The sequence below is a fragment of the Archocentrus centrarchus genome, chromosome 1, assembly GCF_007364275.1.
Source record: "Archocentrus centrarchus isolate MPI-CPG fArcCen1 chromosome 1, fArcCen1, whole genome shotgun sequence".
Taxonomy (NCBI): domain Eukaryota; kingdom Metazoa; phylum Chordata; class Actinopteri; order Cichliformes; family Cichlidae; genus Archocentrus; species Archocentrus centrarchus.
This window is the reverse complement of record NC_044346.1, coordinates 40,011,903-40,034,485: the sequence shown is the minus strand read 5'-3', so window position 1 is coordinate 40,034,485 and position 22,583 is coordinate 40,011,903. Positions and strand designations below refer to the sequence as shown.

The window sequence follows — 22,583 nt, the reverse complement described above, 5'->3', positions numbered from 1 at the left end:
GCTCTAGAAAAACCTCAGATGGGCTCTGAGGGTGCAAAAAGATTCGTGGTCCTGTAGAAGTGTAGGGAAAACCACCCTCAGCTCTTTTTGATTTTGACTTCAGTAAACATTTTCATGGTGAGTTTATGGGACTGAGTCCTAGTTTCAGGTCATACTGAATAGAACATTAAGTCCATGTCTTGTTTTTATTAGAGTCAGAAAGGAGGACAAATGACTTTTTTTCTATAAAAAATAATGACTGCTGCAGCTTTAAAGAAAGCTCCATACACACAGAGAGTGATGCCAGTGTGTTCCTGTCTGATGTTAGTACTGGAATGAGCTGGTCGGTAGCAGCTGACAGCTTATCATTCTAATAGAAAAGAAAGATTTGGGCAGCATCTGCTGCATGCATGCCATAAATCAGCCCGCAGGGCTTTAATGGCACACAGTAGTAAAGCATGTTCAGACAGACAGGGAAGCAGAGGAATGTTATCGGATTATATATATATATATATTTTTTTTCATGTTTACTTAGTTTTTAATTAAAGATCAAATATGAACTCTGCCAGTTCAGCCTTGATCAGATCTTAGCCAGTCCTGGCAGGCAGATAAAAACTGCCTTTCATAGATGACAAGAAAAGTAAAGGTTAAAGAAAGAAAAATATTAATTTAGTTTAAACTAAGAAGCTGCTTGTCTTCAACTGCTTTGCTTCTAGGTGATCTGTTGCTGAGCCCCAGCCGGTCAGATGGTGGACCTGCATCTCAACATCTAGCCAGGGCACCGGAGGATTTAGCATCACGGCTACATCTTCAGGCAGAGGGTCTGTGGCTTTTGGGGCCTCAAGGTCAAGTGAAGCATTTAGGACTGCGGGAGGATCCTCAAGCATGTCATACAGTTTTGGAAATGGAGGGAAAGAGGGAAAAGGAGGAGGATTGGGTGCTGTGACAGTTTCCACAGTGAACAAAAGCAGCTACAGTTCAGGAAGATCAGGGGAGGCTAAGAGGGGATCATCATCCTCGGCATTCACTTCCTCTGCTTCAAAGGAGCAGAAGAGCATCACCAACATGGCTGCAGCGCTGTCAGAGGTCTTTGATGGTTAGTCATGAGTCAAAGGTCAAATTAAGCTCCTGTGAGAGCCCATCCAGGGGAAATATTACACTTCCTGTTAGCTTCATACTATTTGTAAAATTGTAACTTTTAAAATAGTTTAATTGTAGAAACATTTAAAATATTTTGATCACTGAAATGTCTGAAAATGTTCCATTCATCCATTTTCTTTTGCTTATCCGGGTCACGGGGGCAATTCAATTCAAGTTTATTTATATAGCGCCAAATCACAACAAACAGTTGCCTCAAGGTGCTTTATATTGTAAAGTAAAGACCCTCCAATAACACAGAGAAAACCCAACAGTCAAAACGACCCCCTATGAGCAGCACTTGGTGACAGTGGGAAGGAAAAACTCCCTTTAACAGGAAGAAACCTCCAGAACCAGGCTCAGGGAGGGGGGGTCATCTGCTGAGACAGGCTGGGCTGAGGGGAAAGAAAAGATGACCTTAGTTATGCTGCTATAGGCCTAGGCTGCTGGGGGGTTCCCACAATGCACTGTTTCTTTTTATTTACCTTATTTACTTTGCTTATACTCCACTCTGCATTTAATCATTAATTGTTATTAATCTCTGGCTCTCTTTCACAGCAGAGGGTTCAGGGTCACCTGATCCAGCCCTAACTATAAGCTTTATCATAAAGGAAAGTTTTAAGCCTAATCTTAAAAATAGAGAGGGTGTCTGTCTCCTGAATCCAAGCTGGGAGCTGGTTCCACAGAAGAGGGGCCTGAAAGCTGAAGGCTCTGCCTCCCATTCTACTCTTAAGTATCCTAGGAACCACAAGTAAGCCAGCAGTCTGAGAGCGAAGTGCTCTGTTGGGGTGATATGGGACTATGAGGTCTTTGAGATAAGATGGTGCCTGATTATTCAAGACCTTGTAGGTGAGGAGAAGAATTTTAAATTCTATTCTAGATTTAACAGGGAGCCAATGAAGAGAAGCCAATATGGGAGAAATCTGCTCTCTCTTTCTAGTCCCTGTCAGTACTCTAGCTGCAGCATTTTGGATCAGCTGAAGGCTTTTCAGGGAGCTTTTAGGACAGCCTGATAATAATGAATAACAATAGTCCAGCCTAGAAGTAATAACTGCATGAATTAGCTTTTGAGCATCACTCTGAGAAAGGATGTTTCTAATTTTAGAAATATTGCACAAATGAAAAACAGCGGTCCTACATATTTGTTTAATATGTGCATTGAAGGACATATCCTGGTCAAAAATGACTCAAAGATTTCTCACAGTGTTACTGGAGGCCAAAGTAATGCCATCCAGAGTAAGTATCTGGTTAGACACCATGTTTCTAAGATTTGTGGGGCCGTCTGGGCTTCTCTGCTTAGGCTGCTGCTTAGGCAGCAGACATCCCTCTCCCCAGCCACCTCCACCAGCTCATCCGGAGGGACCCCAAGGCATTCCCAGGCCAACCAAGAGATATAATTTCTCCAGCGTGTCCTGGGTCTGCCCTGTGGTCTCCTCCCAGTGGGATATGCCTGGAACACCTCACCCAAGAGGCGCCCAGAAGGCATCACATTCAGATGCCCGAACCACCTCAACTGGCTCCTCTCGATGTGGAGGAGCAGCAGCTCTACTCTGAGCCCCTCCCTAATGACGGCACTCCTCACTCTATCTTTAAGAGAGAGGCCAGCCACTCTTTGGAGGAAACTCATTTCTGCCGCTTGTATTTGCGATCTTATTCTTTCAGTCACTACTCAAAGCTCGTGACCACAGGTGAGGGTAGGGACGTAGATTGACAGGTAAAATGAACAGCTTTGCTTTTACGCTCAGCTCCCTCTTCACCTCGACGATCTGTCTGTTGATCTCCCGTTCCCTTCTCCTGTCACTCGTGAACAAGACACCAAGATACTTGAACTCCTCCATCTGGACTCCTTTTCCGGCTAAAGACCAGGGCCTGAAACTTAGAGGTGCTGATTTTCATGCCAGCTGCTTCACACTTGGCTGCAAGCTGGAGGCCACCACCTGATGAAACTAACAGGACCGCTGTTAAAAGGCCGTGCCCTCGTTTGGCACTACATTACCCATGATGCACCTGTTTATTCTGTAGTTCTACATGCTCGTAGGTAGCGAGCTAATTTTGTACTTCGGTGGGTCTCAGTGCCGTGAGAACAGCATCCACGGAGCGGGAATCACCATCCACTGCCACTCCTTTGCTAATCTTCTGTGTATGAGTGCTGTGTGCATTCTTATGACGTAAGTATAGTTTTTCGACCCAAAATTTGTGTTTATTTCAGGTATTAGCTCAGGTGGTAAACTTGTCCTTGTGTCTTATACGCCTACTGCTACTGCAATGGCTTACTTAAGACAATATCTACTTTGGCGAATATGTCGTGATCATTTCACTTTTCTGGTATTTTTCGTCATGTGGCGTGTACGGCACTTAGTTGATGTGTGGTGTTATGTTGCTCTCTATGGGATTTTCAGTGTTACTGCAGGTCAATTTCATACTGCATCCATGTGTAGTCTACCGATATGGTTATTAATATACACTTTGTTTGCTTTCTGTTTCAGATAACCACACACACACACACACACACACACACATCTACACACCTAGAAATACTCACATCAACATCTGTACCCTCATCATCTCCCATGTACCTGCTTCTATTGCCTCCTCAATAAAGCTTCTCAGCTGCACCACTGGAGTTCGCCTATTCCTTCTGACTGAGGAAGATTCAACTGACGAGCGATCTGCAATCAGCACACGTTAGACGCACACAGTCTCTTACAGTTGTCCTTCGAGCCGGATTTGCTTATTGGTTGGATCAACAACATGGCAACTCCCAAGTACCAAGCTTCTCAGGAGAAGAGGCATAAGCATAGTCCCCGTCCACACAGGAACAGGAAGATTCCGGGACATCTGGCGGAATATGAGCACGACCTGCCTGATCCATAGGAGTCATCTACCAGTAGCGGTTCAGACGAACCTGACAAGGAGAAGATGTATAGATGGGAGCAGATGGAGGCAGTTTGGGGCAGAGTACTGGAAACAATGAATGAGATGCAAGTCACTATGAAGGAGACCAGTGGTGCACTAACCAAGCGCGTGGAGCAACTGGAGCGAACATGTAAGTCATGCAGCCCTCTCCTGCCACACGCTCATGCTCCACGACATCATAGAGCAGAATCCCTTCCTGCTTTCCTTGTAACACCACAGCCTAGCAGTGTGGGCATCCACAATAGCCGTAGCCCTGATCAGCTGAACACCCTGGCGCCAGAAAGGCAAGGCAACAGAACACCAGTGAACCTACTGAGGCAAATTGAACCGGCTGCATCCTTACCAACACAGAAGGCAAACCCCATGGTGCAGTCAGCACCATGGCCAGCATCATGACCTATAAGCTCGATCCACCAGCCAACTCCATTGCTACTGGAATTCTGGTCAGTTCCACAGCCAGATGCAGCTGAAGCACCTCAGCAGAGGATTCAGCCATGGTCAGTGCCTCAATCTGTACTTCAGCCCAGAGTGAATACGGCCTTCCAGCCTGTAGGTCAGCCTGTACTTCAGCCTGTTCCACCGCCAAGTGGCCCTCTGGTTTATCCAGGTATCCAGTCAGCGTCGTTACCAGCTCCACCTCCTAGAGTGAGTCTTATGATACAGCCTGCTCTACAACCTGTCATTCAAGTAGCACAATCCATGCAGCTCAGGAGGTTCAAACCACATCAGACTGAGTGCCTATACAGTCAGAGGTACCAACATCCACAGCCTCCAAGCAGCTCCAACCAGGTATACTCTGCACCACCAGACCTCTATGCAGCTTCTGCTACACACCTGTATCAGCCACCACAGGGAGCGGCAGCACAGCAGACCTATAGCCAGCATTATGCAGCTCCACTTGCTGATTTGGCCAACCACGACTCTGCTGACTCTCAATCAATGCCTGCTGCACCAGCCCCCCTACTTTCTACGGCGGAAGTTAACCATCCAAACCTGATGGAGATGATTGTTGCATCATCATATGGCATTCCAAAGCCCAGACTGGTAACATTTAAATCAGGCAAAGAGAGTGAATTTGCACTATTGAAGAAAGGACTGGACAGCCTACTCAGGCCTCATGCACACCTCACAGAGGAATATAAATATCACATCCTGCTGGATTATCTGGAGCATCCATGTGCTTTACAAGTGGCCAGGTGCTATATCCATGACTGCACTCCCTACACTAGTGCAATTCAGGCTTTGGAGCAGAGATACGGACAGCCTAGACAGTTGTTCCAGAGTGAACTCAGTGCTATACTTAACTGCTCGCCTATTAAGGTAGGTGACCCTCAAGCATTTGAAGATTTCTCCCTGGCAGTGTCTAGCCTTGTAAGTCTCCTCAGTACTATGGATGATGTAGCAGTCAGTGAGCTCCAGTGCGGTTCACATGTAGACAGGTTACTCACCAAACTCCCTCCTAGCTACAGAGACAGTTTCATTGAGTACTGTATCACACGTGGCATCATACGCACTGGCAGTAGCCGCACATACAACATGTATGACCTCTCTGAATGGCTCGAGTGCAAGTCCCAAGTTCTTCAGCTATCAAGGCAAGCCGCTCAGCTACAGTCATCAGACAGACCACGCCCAGAGAGGAGTAACCCCCGAGCCTCCGTGGGGTCTAAAGCACTGAGTAAGTCCACATCAGGGTTATTATAGTTAACGAAAACGAACGAAATAACGAAAACTGAAATTGAAAAAACATTGTCGTTAACTGAAATAAATAAAAACTATAATTAAAAGGAAAAAACGATAACTAATTAAAACTGAATTGTGAGTTTACAAAACTAACTAAAACTAACTGAAATTATCGATAAACTGACTTTCATTTTAAGCCTTGTGGATTGATATGAAATCATTGTTTCCGCTCTCGGAGTTTAAGCTGGGAGCGCCACAGGACAACTGTGTGAGTGCGCATGTGCGTGCGCTCACCGCGCTGGTCCGCAAAGTAATTGCTGCGGTCTGCCGAGAAAGCGGCAGAGTCCCGTATGGAGGTTCTTTGAGTACAAACACCTGCACACGACCACAAGGTAATAACACACACAATCCAGCTACACAAGCATAAATGCGGACATGAGGTCGGCAACTTCTGTAGGTTGTGTACAGAGGCCGCAAAGACCCTGCAGGTTTAATTAGCGAGCATCTAACCAAGCTAGCTCCAAAACAGAAGCAGCTTCAGGTGGTGAGAACATCAGGATGCAGATGGATTTGAGCTTTGACTCCATCAAAGAGTTTGTTTTTGTTTAACACCACATGTAGGCGTTATTAATCTGCTGAACTGATGCTGAAGTTTATTGTGGAGTTTATTGTAGAAGTTATTGAGTTTGGGAGTTCATGTTTTTCTTTGTTTCTCCCTGTTGATGTTCATGTGTGTCCTTAATATTACACACATTTAGCATGTCTTGTGAACAGCTGGTTGTTGAATATATTTCTTTAAACTGTATCTTTTGTCAAGTTTTCATTACACAATAGTCACTTTTGCGCCTTGAATCTTGCACCTGATTAGGTATGAAAATACTAAAACTAATACTGAAACTAACTAAAACTAAGCATGAAACCAAAAATAAAAACTAATAAAAACGAGCAAAACCACTCTGAAAACTAATTAAAACTAACTGAATTAGAGAAAAAAAAGTAAAAACTAACTAAAACTAAACTATAATGTAAAATCCAAAACTATTATAACCCTGGTCCACATCAATATATTATGGCTCAGATCCTACTCAGACACAGCCAAAGACAGACACTAAGGCACAAGCTACTAATCCTTCTTCCCCTTCTAAGAAGAAACAGAAGTTTAAGCCATATTGCCCATACTGTGAAGGACCAGAGCACTACCTCAGTGGCTGTGTAGACTTTAAGAAGCTAGACCTCACAGCTGTACCCACCTGGCTAAAGGATAAATCCAAATGCTGGCGCTGTGGCCGTAAACACAGTCCGGAGCAGTGCACTCTGAAGAAGCTGTGCAGCACCTGTGGAGAACAGCACTTATTAGTGCTTCATGACCTGGCTGAAGCTAGGAGGCGGGACCCTAACATCCTAACAGTGAGAACCAGCAGAGTGTTTCTGGATCCGGTCAGTCACTCTGGCCGTGTGATGCTCAAGGTTGTGCCCATCCAGTTACACTATCAAAGGAAATCTCTGAACACATATGCTCTCCTCGATGATGGATCAGAGAAAACCATCATACTCCCAGCTGCAGTTAAGTTATTAGGCTTATCACCAGAAGAGGAAACACTGTCTCTGTGCAACATCCGTCAAGATGTGATTCAGATAAATGGAGGCTACGTCTCATTCCAAGTGTCTCCAAAGGCCAAACCAAAGATACGTTATAAAATCACACGTGCCTTTACTGCCCAACAGCTCAGCCTAGCTGAACAGTCATGTCCAGTGGCGCTCTTAAAGGAGAAGTATCACCACTTAGTGCAAGTGCAGGTTGAGGGATTCAACTGGATACAGCCTCTAGTGTTAATCGGTTCTGATAATGCTCACCTAATAACTCCTGTCCGGCCAGTCCTGCATGGCCCAGCCCATGGACCTGTCGCTGTTTGCACCAAGCTGGGGTCATCCAAGGTCCAAGCAGTAGCATGCCTACACAGCAGGGGGAGGTGCATTGCCTGAACATATCATGCCTTTCTCCTGCTGAGGCCCTGCATCAGGATGTACAACGTCTGTGCCAACTAGATGCTCCCATACATAGATCCGAGAAGGAGGTCATGCGCTCAAAGGAGGACAGACAGGCCATAGCCACGTTGGAGGCCAAAACCATCTGGGTACCTGTGAATGGTGTAGAAAGATATGCCCCCCCCACCCCCACCCCGCTGAGGAAGAAGGACTTCCCACTGATGCACGTCCCTCCTGATGTGGTTAAAGTCCTGCTGAGATCCACAGAGCGTAAGATAAGATAAGATAAGATAAGATAAAAAAAAAAGCTAATTAAACATCCTGATCTGGCTCCCACCTACAACCAGGAGATCAAGAGGTTGGTAGATATCCGGCTACGTGGTGAAGCTGACTCCAGAAGAGATCCACGGCTCTACTGAATCTTGGTATGTACCACACCACATTGTGCATCATAACAACAACGCACGAGTATTCTTCAACTGCTCCTTTGAGTTCCAAGGGAACATTCTCAATCACTACCTCCTGCCCGGCCCTCCGCTGGGGCCTACACTGCTGGGTGTACTCCTCCGGTTCTGCCAGTATTCTCTGGCAGTGAGCGGAGACATAAAAGCCATGTTTCACCAGATTCGCCTGCTTCCTGAAGACCGCCCCCTGCTACAGTTCCTGTGGAGAGATGGTGAAACAGAGAGGCCCCCAGACATATATGAGTGGAGAGTCTTATATTTTGGGACAATGTGTAGCTCCTGCTGTGCTACATTTGCCCTTCAGAGGCACGTGAAGGACCACAGAGATGCTCACAAAGACATCTATGACTCTGTCTACACAGCCTTCTATGTAGACAACTGCCTGCAGTCCTTTTCTAACCCACAAGAGGCCAAGTTGCTCATTGACAGGATGAGATAGCTACTCCTCCAAGGTGGATTTCAGATACGACAGTGGGCCAGCAACCTCCCTGAGGTGGTTGCCCATCTGCCCAGCATGGCCAGGTCAGAAAGCTGTGAACTGTGGTTAAACTTCAAAAGCCTTGATCCACAGGAGTCAGCTTTGGGTCTCAGCTGGCACTGCCCAACTGATGTCCTGGGATACAAACATCGCCCGGTGTCCTACACGACTGTCACACTGCGCAATATTTACAAAGTGGCCGCCAGTCAGTATGACCCATTGGGTTATATCTGACCCTACACCACAAGAGCAAAACTCATTGTGCAGGCCCTGTGAAACACAGAGAGAGGATGGAATGAGCCCATAGAAGGAAACCTGCTTCAGTCCTGGCTCGAATGGGAGGAAGAATAGCCTAATCTCCAGCATATCACCATCCCTCGATGCTATAGTCCTAACCACACACACACACACACACACACACACACACACACACACACACACACACATCTACACACACATATCTACACACCTAGAAATACTCACAACAACATCTGTACCCTCATCAGCTCCCATGTACCTGCTTCTATTGCCTCCTCAATAAACCTTCTAAGCTGCACCATTGGAGTTGGCCTATTCCTTCTGACTGAGGAAGATTCAATTGACGAGTGATCTGCAATCAGCGCACGTTAGATGCACACAGTCTCTTACAACCGCATCATCCACAAAGAGCAGAGACGGGATTCTGAGGCCACCAAGGCAGAAGCCTTCCACAACATGGATACGCCTAGAAATTCTGTCCATAAAAAATTATGAATAGAATCCATGATAAAGGGCGGCCCTGGCGAAGTCCAACACCCACAGGAAATGAGTCCGACTTATTATCGGCTATACAGACCAAGCGCTTGCTGCGGTTATACAGGGACTGAATGGCCTGCAACAACCAGCCAGACACCCCATACTCCCGCAGGACTTCCCACAGGATACCCCGAGGGACGCGGTCAAATGCCTTCTCCAAGTCCACAAAGCACATGTAGACTGGATGGGCAAACTCCCAGGCACACTCAAATATCCTCGAGAGGATAAAGAGCTGGTCCAGCGTTCCACGACCAGGACGAAAACCGCATTGTTTCTCTTGGATCCAGGGTTCGACTAACGGATGGACCCTCCTTTCCAGCACCTTGGCATAGACCTTACCGGGAAGGCTGAGGAGTGTGAGCTCCCAAAAGTTGGAGCACACCCTCCGGTCTCCCTTCTTAAAGATGGAGACCACCTCCCCGGTCTGCCAATCTAGTGGCACCACCCCAGCTTGACACACCTCTGCAATGTTGCAGAGGTGTGTCAACCAAGACAGCCCTACAACATCCAGAACCTTCAGGAACTCAGGGCGAATCTTGTCCACCCCAGGGGCCCTGCCACCAAGAAGTTGCTTAACCACCTCAGTGACCTCACCCCCAGTCATGGGCGAGTCATCCCCCTCATCCCCAGACTCTGCTTCCACTACAGAAGGCATGTCAGTGGGATTCAGGAGGTCCTCGAAGTATTCCTTCCACCGCATGACTATAGCCTCAGTTGAAGTCAGCAGCACCCCACCTGCAGAATTAACCATGTGAGTAGAGCACCACTTTCCCCTCCTGAGTTGCCTGACAGTTTGCCAGAATCGCTTCGATGCCATCCAAAAGTCTTTTTCCATGGCCTCACTGAACTCCTCCCACACCCGAGTTTTGCACCACCCGAGCCGTTTTCCGCTCGGCCTGCCGGTACCCATCAGCTGCCTCCGGAGTCCCACAGGCTAACCAAGCCCAATAGGACTCCTTCTTCAGCTTGATGGCTCCCCTCACCTCCAGTGACCACCATCTAGTTCGGGGGTTACCACCACGACAGGCACCAACCACCTTGCAGCCACAGCTCTGAGCAGCAGCCTCAACAATGGAGGTGCAGAACATGGTCCATTCAGACTCAATGTCCTCAGCCTCCCTCAGAATGCTGTCGAAGTTCTGCCGGAGGTGGGAGTCGAAGATCTCCCGGACTGGGGCTTCTGCCAGGCATTCCCAGCACACCCTCACAACACGTTTAGGTGCGCCAGGTCTGTCCAGCATCTTCCCCCGCCACCTGATCCAACTCACCACCAGGTGGTGATCAGTTGACAGCTCAGTTCCTCTCTTCACCCAAGTGTCCAGAACATACAGCCGCAGATCTGCTTATACGATTCCAAAATCAATCATCGACCTGTGACCTAGGGCAGTGGTCCCCAACCTTTTTTGAGCCGCGGACCGGTTTAGTGTTAGAAAATATTTCCACGGACCGGCTTTTAAGGTGTGGCGAATAAATACGTCAAAATAAATGATACGACCATAACCAAGTGTGATATTTTCTACGTATAATAATAAAAAACGTGAATCCACTTTGTATTCGTATGCAGCTCTATCAGCAGCGTTCTCGTAACATCCCGCCTCAACATGAATAACAGGCTCTCTGCCCACAGCGCTCCCTGGTCAGCTGTTAGAGCCATGGTAAAACATGCCATCAAAATAAGATACACCGCAAAAACAAATACAGTAGAAATCACCTCAGTCGGATTCAAATGGCCCAGTTTGGGGTCTATTATCGAATTTCGCTGCAATGGCTTCTGCTTCATCTATGAATTTGCTTCTGCAAATTTTAAAATCTGAAATTTTACTTGTAAGTGCAAGTTTGTAGCTTACACTTGCCACGATTGTCCCCGGTGAAATGAACTGATATAAACACTAAAACAATTTCCAGGCGTTGTTAGAGTGTGTGTAGTTGTGCATGAACGAGCCGATGCATGGAAGTGGGCGGACAGGAGCTGAGGAGGGTTTTAGCGCTAAACTCATCCAGTTTATGCGATCACATTTAACTGGAAATTTATTACAATGGGACCAGATTTTTCATCCGAGGTAGGTGAATATCCGACGGATTTATGTGATGATTTTATTGGAATTAATGTTAGGAAAAATCAGGACCTGCAGATGCCATCCAACTAGAGCGAAAACCCGATTTGTGCGACTTCGACTTAGGTTTACTGTATAAAGCGCATGAAAAATACAACTCACCATAACACTGAATCAGTGTAAGCCCCCTGAGCTTGTTTCTCTGATACTCATTTTTGCTGGCTTCTGGTTTGACTGGGTTCGGCCGATTTCACATGGAGCGTGGCTGCAGAGCCGCGCAGATAATAAGTAAAACGGAAATAATTTAAGTTATTTATTCTTTATGTGCGGCCCGGTACCAAATGTCCCACGGCCCGGTACCGGTCCACGGCCCGGGGGTTGGGGACCTCTGACCTAGGGTGTCCTGGTGCCACGTGCACTTATGGACATCCTTATGTTCGAACATGGTGTTCGTTTTGGACAAACTGTGGTTTGCACAGAAGTCCAATAACAAGACACCATTCGGGGCACCGGGGTGGCTCAATGGTAGAGCAGGTGGCCACATACATGCCGCGAGGCAAAAAGCTGGCAGTGCAGGTTTGAGTCCCAGCCTGTGCTCTTCCCCCCTCTCTTCTCCCACTTTCCTGCCATAATCTATACTGTCAATAAAGCCGCTGGGGCCAAAAAAAAACAAGACACCATTCGGGTTCAGATCGGGCAGGCTGTTCCTCCCAATCACGCCCCTCCAGGTCTCACTGTCATTGCCCACATGAGTGTTGAAGTTACCCAGCAGGATGATGGAGTCACGGGATAGAGCACCCTTGAGCACCCCACCCAGTGACTCCAAAAAGGGTGGGTATTCTGAAGTGTTATTCAGCACATAAGTGCAAACAATACTCAGAACCCGTTCCCCGGCCCAAAGGCACAGTGAAGCAACCTTTTCATGTACCGGAGAAAACTCCAACATACAGGCAGCAAGCGGGGGGATATGAGAATACCCACCCAGCTTGCCACCTCTCACTGAGGGCATCTCCAGACTGGAACAGACTCCAGCTCCTCTCCAGGAGACTGGTTCCAGAGCCCAGGCCATGCATTGAGGTGAGCCTGACTATATCTAGCCGGGATCTCTCAACCTCACGCACTAGCTCAGGCTCCTTCCTCACCAGAGAGGTGGCATTCCATGTCTTGATAGCTCGAGAGCAGTCTGCCAGGGTCTCCGCCCTTGGCCACTGCCCGACACACACTGCACCCAACCCCTACAACCCCTCCTGCAGGTGGTGGGCCTACAGGAGGGCAGGCCCCTCCTGTAGGCCCCGTGTCCAGGGGCTTGTTCCCCTGGTAGGGTCTCCTATGGCAAATTGGTCCTGGGCCCGCCCTCCGTCTGAAAATGTTATGGTTCAAAATGATATGCCTAATTATGAAATCATTACCAGCACATTACAATCAAAGCCTATGATGAAAAACAGACCTTCTTCACTGCATCAATGAATCAATTCATGTAGAAAAGTATAGGAAACATTTTCTGTGAAGAAAAGCATCACAATAAGACACAGAAATCTACAGCTATGGTCATTATCCCCCCACCCCCCGGTCATTGCAAGGTTAACCCCATTGTACATAAATTAGGTGCAGTTCAGTCTGTGTTGCAGCAGGGGGTGCTTACGAGATGGTGCTCAGTGAATGATTGATGTTGGGATTTGGCACTTTATAAATTGAATTGAATAGGAATGAATTGAGCTAAACAGCTAAAATAATTTATACTTCTTACTATAAAAATATTGAAACTCTTCTTTCATCTTCTCAGTCAAACCATGTTAGCCTCTCTGACTCTGAGCCATCCCTCTGATAGACTCATTTCTGTCCATCATCCTGCTCACTCCCAGATAAGATCTGAGCATCTTCAGCTTGGCCTCCTGTCTCTGTATCAGTGCCACTGTCTCCAAAGCATCACAGCAGGTCTCACTGTCATCCTGTACACCTTCCCTTTCACTCTGGCTGCTCTCCTTCTGTCACAGATCACTCCTGCACTCTCTTCTTGTTGCTTCAGTGTTGTGGTCCTGGGCCTTTCGCCCAGTGTTTGTTTGCCTATGGTGGAGATTCTTTGTTGGTTACAGTTTCTGTGTCCTGTTCAGTGATGTCCATAACACGTTACTCTAATCTGACTACTTCTTTTCAGTAACGAGTAATCTAACGCGTTACTATTTGCAGTCCAGTAATCAGATTAAAGTAATTTATTCAAGTTACAGGAAGTCCAGAGTTGAGGTTTGATTTTATGTTTCAGAAAGCTCAAGCACAAACTCGTCTCCAGAGTACAACAGGAAGGAGTATGGTGAGTTTTTACTTTAATGTCAGATTAAAAATTTGAATTTGCACATTCCTGTAAACCAGTGTGGGCCAGGGCCCCCTGGTGGGCTGCAAAGGTACTGCAGGTGGTCCACAAATTCAGTTTGAAATGATTGATTATGTACAGTTACATATTTATAAAAATCTATTTATTTATATAAAAAGTGAATGCAAACTGGTAACAGGGGGTGGTTAGTTTGTGATGTTACTCTGACCTAAATGTACTGCTCTGGTACTGAAGTTTGTGACCCGGTGGGTCACAGATGAACACTTTACATATGACTGGGGAGTAGAGCAGAGCAGCCTGTGTTTATGTTTTTTAAATCAAATTTTAAGGAAATGTGTCACTTTCTCTGGTATTTTGATGAGAGTGAAGATTTAAGATGGGGGGGGGGGGGGTCTCAGCTGGGGGGGGCTGTAAACTATAGATTTGTTTGCTTTGTTTTTACAGGCAGCTCAAGCACACCATCAACCTCTGTCAGCAGAGGGAGGACTCAGGGCAGAGGTACTCACAGCTCTGACACACCGACAGTTACATGAACAGCAAATATGTAACATATACAATTTAGTCTTTGCTTAAAGGCATCAGCCAGCTGGTATTTTTGCTTTCAGAGCGTGAGATCAGAGTCAGGCTGCAGAGTGCTTCTCCTACGGGAAGCTGTGAGTATGACTTGTCACTCACACATCCAAACCCTCAAGAGTTTATCCATCAGTCCTCTGTGGCTTTAACATCCACTGCTGCCCGTTTTTCAGGGACGGAGCTGGACGATGTGAAGCGCCTGCTGAGAGGAAACTGCTCCACCAGCATCAGCCCCACTCAGTCCCCTAACAGCACACTGCCCATCCCCAGGAAGGCCAGCGTGGAAGCGAGGACCCCGTCAGAGAGCTCCGGCGCAGGTTCGGCCATTTTAAAGGATTCTCGTGTTACTGCTGTGGTGTAACAATCCAAACATCACAGATGGCACCGAATGCTCTGCTCAAAGTTGCTCATGTCTATAGTTTTCTATGGGCCACTACTGGCCTTTATTGTCAGGGTTGGCCCAAGTTGGATGTGGCTGCTGTCCACCTTATATTTGTGACATTTGGTTCACATCCAGCCAACGCAGCCTTGGTCAGTGCTGTAAGTGACCAATAAAGGCTCTAAAAGGAGCCTAAACGTGCGATCTGAGGACGACCTGAATGAGATGTTGATTATTTTCAGGTGATGGATTTTCACGCTTTTTCCCCTTTGTCTTTCTTCCCTTTCAGATCGACACGGCAGCATCTGGAGTGGGGGTGTGAACAGCTACACCTACAATAGCAACCACAGCCAGCTGACCACCACCTCCACCCTTTACCAGGCAGGTCAGTGACACACAGGATATTTGAGGGGAAACCTTGACGTGGTTATCGACTTCTTTATTCCTGCGCTCGCTGACATAATTCGCAGCATCTGATACAGAGTGAATCAGCTGAGGCAGAGATGGCCTTTCACAATAAAGCTCTAAATAAAAGGATCTGTGGCACCGTGGTGCATCCAGGCAATCTGAAACCAAAACTACACTTTCAGCATTAGTTACCAAGGTGATCTAGCCAGGTAAAAAACTGACTGCCTCATTAACCCACGAATTCCCCTAATTCAGATACTGAGGACATTTAAACATGTGTGATGCAGTCTAAAAGTGTAAAAGCTTTTGTGCTCTCCGTCAGATTAAACTGCAGATTTCTGTTTCCTGAGTTTTGAAGCTCTGTGCTGATGGAGTAACGAGGCCGCTCTGCTCTCACCTGCAGGAGTTCAGAACAACCTGACGCCCGGCTCTCCGTCTGCAAACGGCACTCTGACTGCCAGCAGCTCCGGTGAGCCTTTTCCTGCCATGTTTCACATCCTGAGCTTCATGCTGTCACTGCATAATGATGCTGTTTGACCCTCCGTCTCAGTTCCAGTGTACGGTGTGCAGAATAACCTGATGGCTCCCTCGGCCCTTCCTCCCACCGGCACCAGCACACAGATAGGTAAAGCACGGACCCTTATCCAGCCTGTGCCACTTCACTTCCTGTGCTAATGATGATCATGACACTGAGTTCTTTCTCCCCTGCTTCCTGTCAAAAGGAAGTGCTGTCAGTATTAAATGAGTTTGAATTTCACAACATGGTGAGAAGACATGAAGTGAGACGTGTTTTTGTCGCTTCACAGTTTACAGAGTGCAGAAGAATGTGTGTGGACCGAGCACAGCCACCGGTGAGGAGGAGGAGGAGGCACTACAGCTGCTGTTTGTCAAAATCATATCAGATTATCTCGAATGCTGTCTGTCTGTCTCTGACAGTGAGACCGAGCAGCCCCGCCGGTGAAGAGGGGAACAAGCGTGAGCTTGGAGAGGAGAGCTCTCCGATCAAGAGGGAGGCGGAGCGTTTCATTGTGCCCAAAGACACGGGGAAGCAGTTCATGTCTGCAGCTGCACCTGCTGCTGCGTCTGCAGCTGCACCTGCTGCTGCGCCTGATTACGGTACAAAAGGCCATCTTGGACGTACTTTTAAACATGTGAAACACAACCTTAAACTCTGAACTTATTTTGCATTTAATGTGAAATGTTGGAGTGAAATCAGCAGTTTGGGCTGAATTTGAAGTAAAGCCAGATGTTTGGCTTTCGTAGATCTCAGTGTTAATGAGCTGATTCAGAACGCTCGCCTTTCATTACATCAGTTTATCTGATTATTGATAACATGTTATCATTCTGTGTTGCAGCTGCACTCTCCCTGCTGACATCGCTCAGCACAGAGCAGCAGCATGTAGGCTGATATTCAGCTAACGGTCACATTTGTTATATCATTGCTTTGCACTTATTAATTTCATCTGTTTCTGTTGTAGCTTCAACCCTGAAAGCTGGCACAAAAGACAAAGCTACCTATGCAGGTACTCTCAGCTGGTTTATCTTTTTTAATGAACTGCTGCATGTTTAGATCTGAATTATGGTGTACCTGCACATCCTCAGCTGGGAATCGCTGCTCTGTCAGCTGCAAAGGGAACTGCTCCTCCTGCTGACTCCTGCTACATCTGAAGCTCTTTAATTATGTCTTAGTAAAAACTGAAATGAAAACATTATAATTTATCGAGCAAACACTGGATTTAAGGTAGCTAGCAGTGGCAGCCTGCTGAGCTGAACAACAAAGCCTACACAGAAACGATCCCAGCTCACACAGAGAGTGGGGTACACCCCGGACCTGAAACCAGCTCTTTTTATTCCTCTCGAGTACTCTGTGCTGGGTTTTGGGCTCCCATCTGTTTCCAAAGCTGCAGAACATGTTGTTGAGAGGAATCTCAGGAGCCTGGAGACAAAAGCATGACTCTGGAGAGGCGCGCCTTAAAAACGCTGAGTATTTAGGCAGTCAGCAGTCGTGGATCTGACTGAGTCTGAGGCCATGGCGCGCTCACATACTAGCAGATCATGTTTTTATGCTTTCTTATGTTAAGTAGAGTCAGCTTTTATTCAGAGGCTTCTGAAAGAATGCAGATTTATGATAAAACAGCATCTCTTTGTTTCTCAGACATCTATATAAAAGAACCCGGCTTGGGCTTCTGGTCCTGCTGCAGCTGGTGGCAGTGGCTCCTGGGCCTCCTGCTCAGCCTGCTGCTCTTCAGCGTCCTCTTTGGACTCATTGCTCTGGGTAAGATTGGAAGGCTTTTCACCTGCCGTCAGCGAAAGCGATCTGCATGGTTTACCAGCCTCCCTCTTGTCTCACAGGTGAAGAAGTGAGACACCTGAAAGGCCGTGTGAAAGCTCTGGAAGCCATCACCAGATCTCCATCGGCCAGCCCCCATAAATCCCCTTCCAGCAACGAGATCGAGCAGCAACTCGTGCGGCAGCTGGTCAGGACCGAGCTGCACTCAGAATCTGTGAGAGGTGTGAACATGTAGCTCTGATGTGCTGTCTTCATGCAGACTCACACAGCTTCTGAGCATTTAACAGCTGCTCAATGTTTTATTTGGGTTTAGAAGCTCTGGCATACTCACTGAAGGGGGAGCCAGGAGAGCCAGGACCTAAAGGTATGTTTGCACTACATATGAAATCATTGATAAACTCATTGTGTTCATATTCTTTATTGGCTTGGCTGCTGATTTACAGGTGATCCGGGGCCACTGGGACAGAAAGGTGAGGAATATTTGTTTATCTACATATTAATGTGTGTGATATAATAGGTTGAACCAGCTGCTAAAATGTGGTTTTTCACAGGTGATAGTGGCACTCCTGGCCTGCCAGGTAAGACTCAGTGCAAGTGGTTTTCAGCTTTTCCTCCCTGTGAGCCAACAAATTCACTTTTCGTGCATCTCTGACTCCTTCAGGCCATCCTGGGCAGAGTGGGCATCCAGGATTGGATGGACCAAGGGGACCAAAGGGAAGTGCAGGTAGGTTTCATTTTAAATCATTTTTGTAAAGAAGAGTAAAGAAAAAAATAAGGGCTGAGTCGCCCCCCTCTTTTTTGCCCAGGAGAACCAGGTCCTGAGGGGCCACTGGGCCAGCGGGGTCGCGAGGGACCGGTGGGTCCCCGAGGAGACCCTGGCCCACCCGGCTTTGGGGAGAAAGGAGACAGAGGTTTGAAAATAAGCACAGTTGTGTGAGCAAATTTGAGCTACATGGAAGGTTTTATTGATATGATTTTGGCTTTGAAGGATTCCAAGGTGAGCCGGGACGGCCCGGTCCTGCTGGCAATCCTGGGCCTGCAGGTCCCAAAGGTGAGTTCAGGTTTGTGATGATCACAACAGATTTAGCTCAATTTAAAGCCACCAAATGGTGATTAAAGTCTTCAGCATGTTTTCCTTGACTGGTTTAGGTGCCACAGGAGAGCAGGGTGCTGCAGGAAGTCCAGGTAAAGACTCGTGTATATTAAATGTGCTGATTGGTGTTGACGAACGGGCCTTTCTGCATTAAAGCTGTAAAAACTGTATTCAGGTGCTCCTGGATCAAAGGGATTCCAGGGGGAAGCAGGACTCCCAGGAGCAAAAGGTAAAGGTTTCTCTTCCATTGTGATAGGCTTCATTTCAGACTCACATATGAACAGGAAGACTTCTATAAGTGTGTCGTGATATGTAAAGTCAATTAGGCCAGATAATGCACTCACTGTCCACTTCATTAGATACACCTCACTAGAACCTGGTTGTTAGCTTTCACCGCTGCCGTCATTCTTCGCGGCAGGAAACCCTGCTCAGAGATTTTGGTGACATGTTAGCATCACACAGTTGCTGCACTGTGGTCATAAAGGGACGGGCATGGTTAGACTTAGGTAGGCTGTGACATTATTTAGATGATGCTCAGTTGGTCCTGAGGACCCTAAAGCTGTGCCAACACCATCACACCCCCAGCAGCTGTCATGCTGTTATCACCAAATCTGGTCTCTACCATCTGACTGTGGCAGCAGAAATCACCACTCACAGACCAGGAAACATCTTTCATTCCTCTGCTGTCCGATTTTGGTGAGTCTGTGTGAACTGTAGCCTCAGTTTCCTGTTATCGTACCCGGTGTGGTCTTCTGCTGCTGCAGCCCATCTGCTTCACCCTCTTCTGCAGACTTTGGTTGTAACGAGTGGTGACGGCCTGTCTGGCACCAATGGCACCATCTTCATGCCTTAATGAGTTCCTTAACTAGTGTTGATAGTGATAGAATATAAGCATTTATCAGCTTTGATCAACTCTCTGATCGCTCTGTGTTTTTATTGCCTGTGATGCAGGTGACCGAGGAACACCTGGGCTGCCAGGAATCAAAGGAGATCATGGAGAGAGGGGACCACATGGATCTGCAGGTGCGTCTCAGCCAGTGATGGCATAGTTACCTTGAAAAAGTAATCTGATATCTCATTACTCCTTTAAAAAGTAACTTAGTTACTTTACTGATTACTTGAGTTTAGAAGTAATTAAGTTAGATTACAAGTTACTTAGTTACATTAGTTACAGCTTCTGGTGTTGTGCCAAAAAATGACCTCCTGTATTTAAATGGCTGTCAATGACTTGTTGACCTATAACCTCTGAAACATGTCAAACATATCTCTGATGAATGATATCAGGTCATTTTGAGTGAAAAGCTGCATTTCTATCACAAGGTAGAAGCTGCACTCAGTTTTTGGCAAAGTGACTTTTATATAATCATTTTTTATAAGGTAAAAACTGTCATTGACATTAAAAATGTCTTTTTAAACAGAAATCTGTCTCAGAAAGCTGCAGAAATCACAACAAATGTAACATCACAGATCTGTAAAGATAGTTGAAGTGGCCAAAAAGCTCTGGATTGATTATAATGTAGGTACAATAACACAGACTCCTAAAGATTGTTGAAAAACAGGTTACTTATTCATTTTATATATAAGCCCTTCATAAATCATGCTGACTGCACTCTGGTTACCAATATAAGCAAAGACACATAAAAGCACAGAGAAACATCGGGATCACTTTTTGGCACAACTCCTGCGAGTCAGCTATGTTTAAGGGCAGCATTTCCTCTACTACCCCCACTTACTGGTTTGTACCGAGGTCCAGCTTTTGTTGTTTGGGTGCTGGGGGGCCTCCTGCATTAGCCGCAGCTCTGCTTCACCCCACCTGGTGGGACTCACTCTGTAAGTGTGACTGTGCCGTGCTGCATCTCCAGATGTTTCTTCTAATCTGACGTAGTGTTTTTGAAGCTAGATAGCACTTTGTCACCAGCACAGAGTGCACAGCTAACCTTGATGTTGTCATCTTTAGCTGACACAAACTCACAATAGTGCCTGTATTTCAGCTAGAAAATGCGCATCTCTCTCCTCCCTCCGTTGTTCACGTTTGTGTTGTTCATTAGTGTTAAATTTATCATCTCACATGAATGTTTTCAGGGTCTCGACTCAATGAAATTCAGAAGTTCTTTCTTAAATTTCTACCATTCCTGGATTAAACTACATGCAACAATAAAGCTATTCCACGTCTCAAAACACTGAAAAGGACGTTGTAATTTTGTTGCATTGCATGTTGTCAGCTGATGCAGCTAGCTTCATGAGACGTTTATTGTACAGATGCATATCGCACATAATCAGTTCTTAGCAGCAGACTCATAAAATATTAGAATTTTTCTTGCCAAAAAGCAGAAACTTCTTGAACAAGCACAACAGGCGCCACACACATACATATCAGACACTTTGATTGGCTCTCGTTATGATCCAGCCTCCTCTTAGAGGAAGTGGTGTGTTTGACTTCATTTAGTTGGAGTTGAGTTTTGGTGCTCTCTATAAGATATTCTATGAAAATATACAGTAAGAAGTCATTTTAATGAGCTGAAACATGTACACCCCAAATCTCAAACCTTTGTTTTTGTTACAGGTGAACCAGGACAGCTTGGACCCCAAGGCCCTGTGGGACCAAAGGGATCTAAAGGAAGTGCAGGTGAGGAGAAGGTTGGCATACACAGGATGATTACAGAACATTTGACAACGCTGTAAATGCTGTAAATGCTGTAAATGTCTGTGGATGAATTGTAGGTGACACGGGTTCGGTAGGACTTCCTGGTGTCAGAGGAGCACCTGGAGTTCCTGGAGATGCTGGTCCCCCAGGTATCAAATCCTGCTCCACAAAATGTCCTGTGCTGTTACCAGTTTATCAAATGTTATCAGAGGAGCTGACTAAAAGCTTACAGTAACTATGTTTTTCTCCAGGTCTCCCCGGGCTGCAGGGACCCCCAGGTATGACTCTCTCTCTCCCTATATATATATATATATATATATATATATATATATATATTAGGGGTGGGACTCGATTAAAAAAATTAAATTAATTACAAGCTTTGTAATTAATTAATCGAAATTAATCGCATTTTAATCGCATTTCAATATTTAACATGATAAATATTAATTTAAGTTTAGTTGATGAATGAATCAATATACATAAGCTTAAACTTCAAAATGTTGTTTATTTTCCCACCAGTCTACTACACAGACCAACGAAGGGTGGAAGTGCTCCTGTGATAAGCAAACTCCTGAAATTAAAGTTAAGCATCATAACTGGATAGTTTTATTCAACATTAATGTCTCACTTGTTATAATGGAAATTAATCATTAGCTCAGCTGTGTTCCTTGATGTTGAAATGTGTTATGCTTGTTTTAACAGCTTATTTTGAATTAAAGACTTAAAATTAAACCACAAAAAGGAGAAAAAGTTCGTTCTCCGTTTAACAGCTGCTTTTACACAGCTGTGCTTCACACTCACGGTTGCTAGGCGACATGAGCTACGCAGAGGTGAGGACAGGTGACGCTGATATGAAGGCTAGCCGCTCACTTCCGGCCTTTGTGGGCTGCGAAAGACGTGGGCCGGGTCCTTCGCAGGATGCAGCCCCTAATTTGGACATTGTGCGTCGATATAATCTGTATGCCGGGAACTCGTGCACTGAGAAACGTTCCATGGTGCAAAGTGCGATTAAAATGCGTTAAAAATTTTAACGCGTTAATTTCCCCGTGATTAATTAATCGAAATTAACGCGTTAAAGTCCCACCCCTAATATATATATATATATATATATATAAAATATAAATCAAACTTCTGTGAAATCAAACTGTCCACTTAGGAAGCAACACTGACTGACAATCAATTTCACATGCTGTTGTGCAAATGGACCACAGACCACTTCTCAGTACCTATGCTTTCTGGCTGATGTTTTGGTCACTTTTGAATGTTGGTGGTGCTTTCACACTCGTGGTAGCATGAGACGGACTCTACAACCCACACAAGTGGCTCAGGTAGTGCAGCTCATCCAGGATGGCACATCAATGCAAGCTGTGGCAAGAAG

The 22,583-nt window shown here is 46.2% G+C and overlaps 1 protein-coding gene across 4 annotated transcripts in view; it reads left to right on the top strand.

Moving 5' to 3' along the window:
- LOC115798765 (collagen alpha-1(XVII) chain-like) overlaps positions 1-22,583 on the top strand; it is a 43,021-nt gene that overhangs the window by 3,198 nt on the left and 17,240 nt on the right. For all 4 annotated transcript variants that reach the window (XM_030755830.1, XM_030755937.1, XM_030755901.1 and 1 more), the window contains exons 2-26: positions 696-1,075; positions 13,750-13,797; positions 14,263-14,316; positions 14,424-14,471; positions 14,565-14,708; positions 15,060-15,155; positions 15,582-15,647; positions 15,729-15,803; positions 15,985-16,029; positions 16,115-16,294; positions 16,657-16,701; positions 17,334-17,453; positions 17,531-17,689; positions 17,782-17,832; positions 17,912-17,938; positions 18,020-18,046; positions 18,130-18,192; positions 18,275-18,379; positions 18,457-18,519; positions 18,618-18,653; positions 18,737-18,790; positions 19,513-19,584; positions 21,125-21,187; positions 21,283-21,354; positions 21,457-21,483. In XM_030755830.1, the coding sequence (XP_030611690.1) occupies positions 865-1,075; positions 13,750-13,797; positions 14,263-14,316; positions 14,424-14,471; positions 14,565-14,708; positions 15,060-15,155; positions 15,582-15,647; positions 15,729-15,803; positions 15,985-16,029; positions 16,115-16,294; positions 16,657-16,701; positions 17,334-17,453; positions 17,531-17,689; positions 17,782-17,832; positions 17,912-17,938; positions 18,020-18,046; positions 18,130-18,192; positions 18,275-18,379; positions 18,457-18,519; positions 18,618-18,653; positions 18,737-18,790; positions 19,513-19,584; positions 21,125-21,187; positions 21,283-21,354; positions 21,457-21,483 (1,951 nt within the window). In that variant the 5' untranslated portion in view covers positions 696-864. The remainder of the gene's footprint in view (positions 1-695; positions 1,076-13,749; positions 13,798-14,262; positions 14,317-14,423; positions 14,472-14,564; positions 14,709-15,059; positions 15,156-15,581; positions 15,648-15,728; positions 15,804-15,984; positions 16,030-16,114; positions 16,295-16,656; positions 16,702-17,333; positions 17,454-17,530; positions 17,690-17,781; positions 17,833-17,911; positions 17,939-18,019; positions 18,047-18,129; positions 18,193-18,274; positions 18,380-18,456; positions 18,520-18,617; positions 18,654-18,736; positions 18,791-19,512; positions 19,585-21,124; positions 21,188-21,282; positions 21,355-21,456; positions 21,484-22,583) is intronic.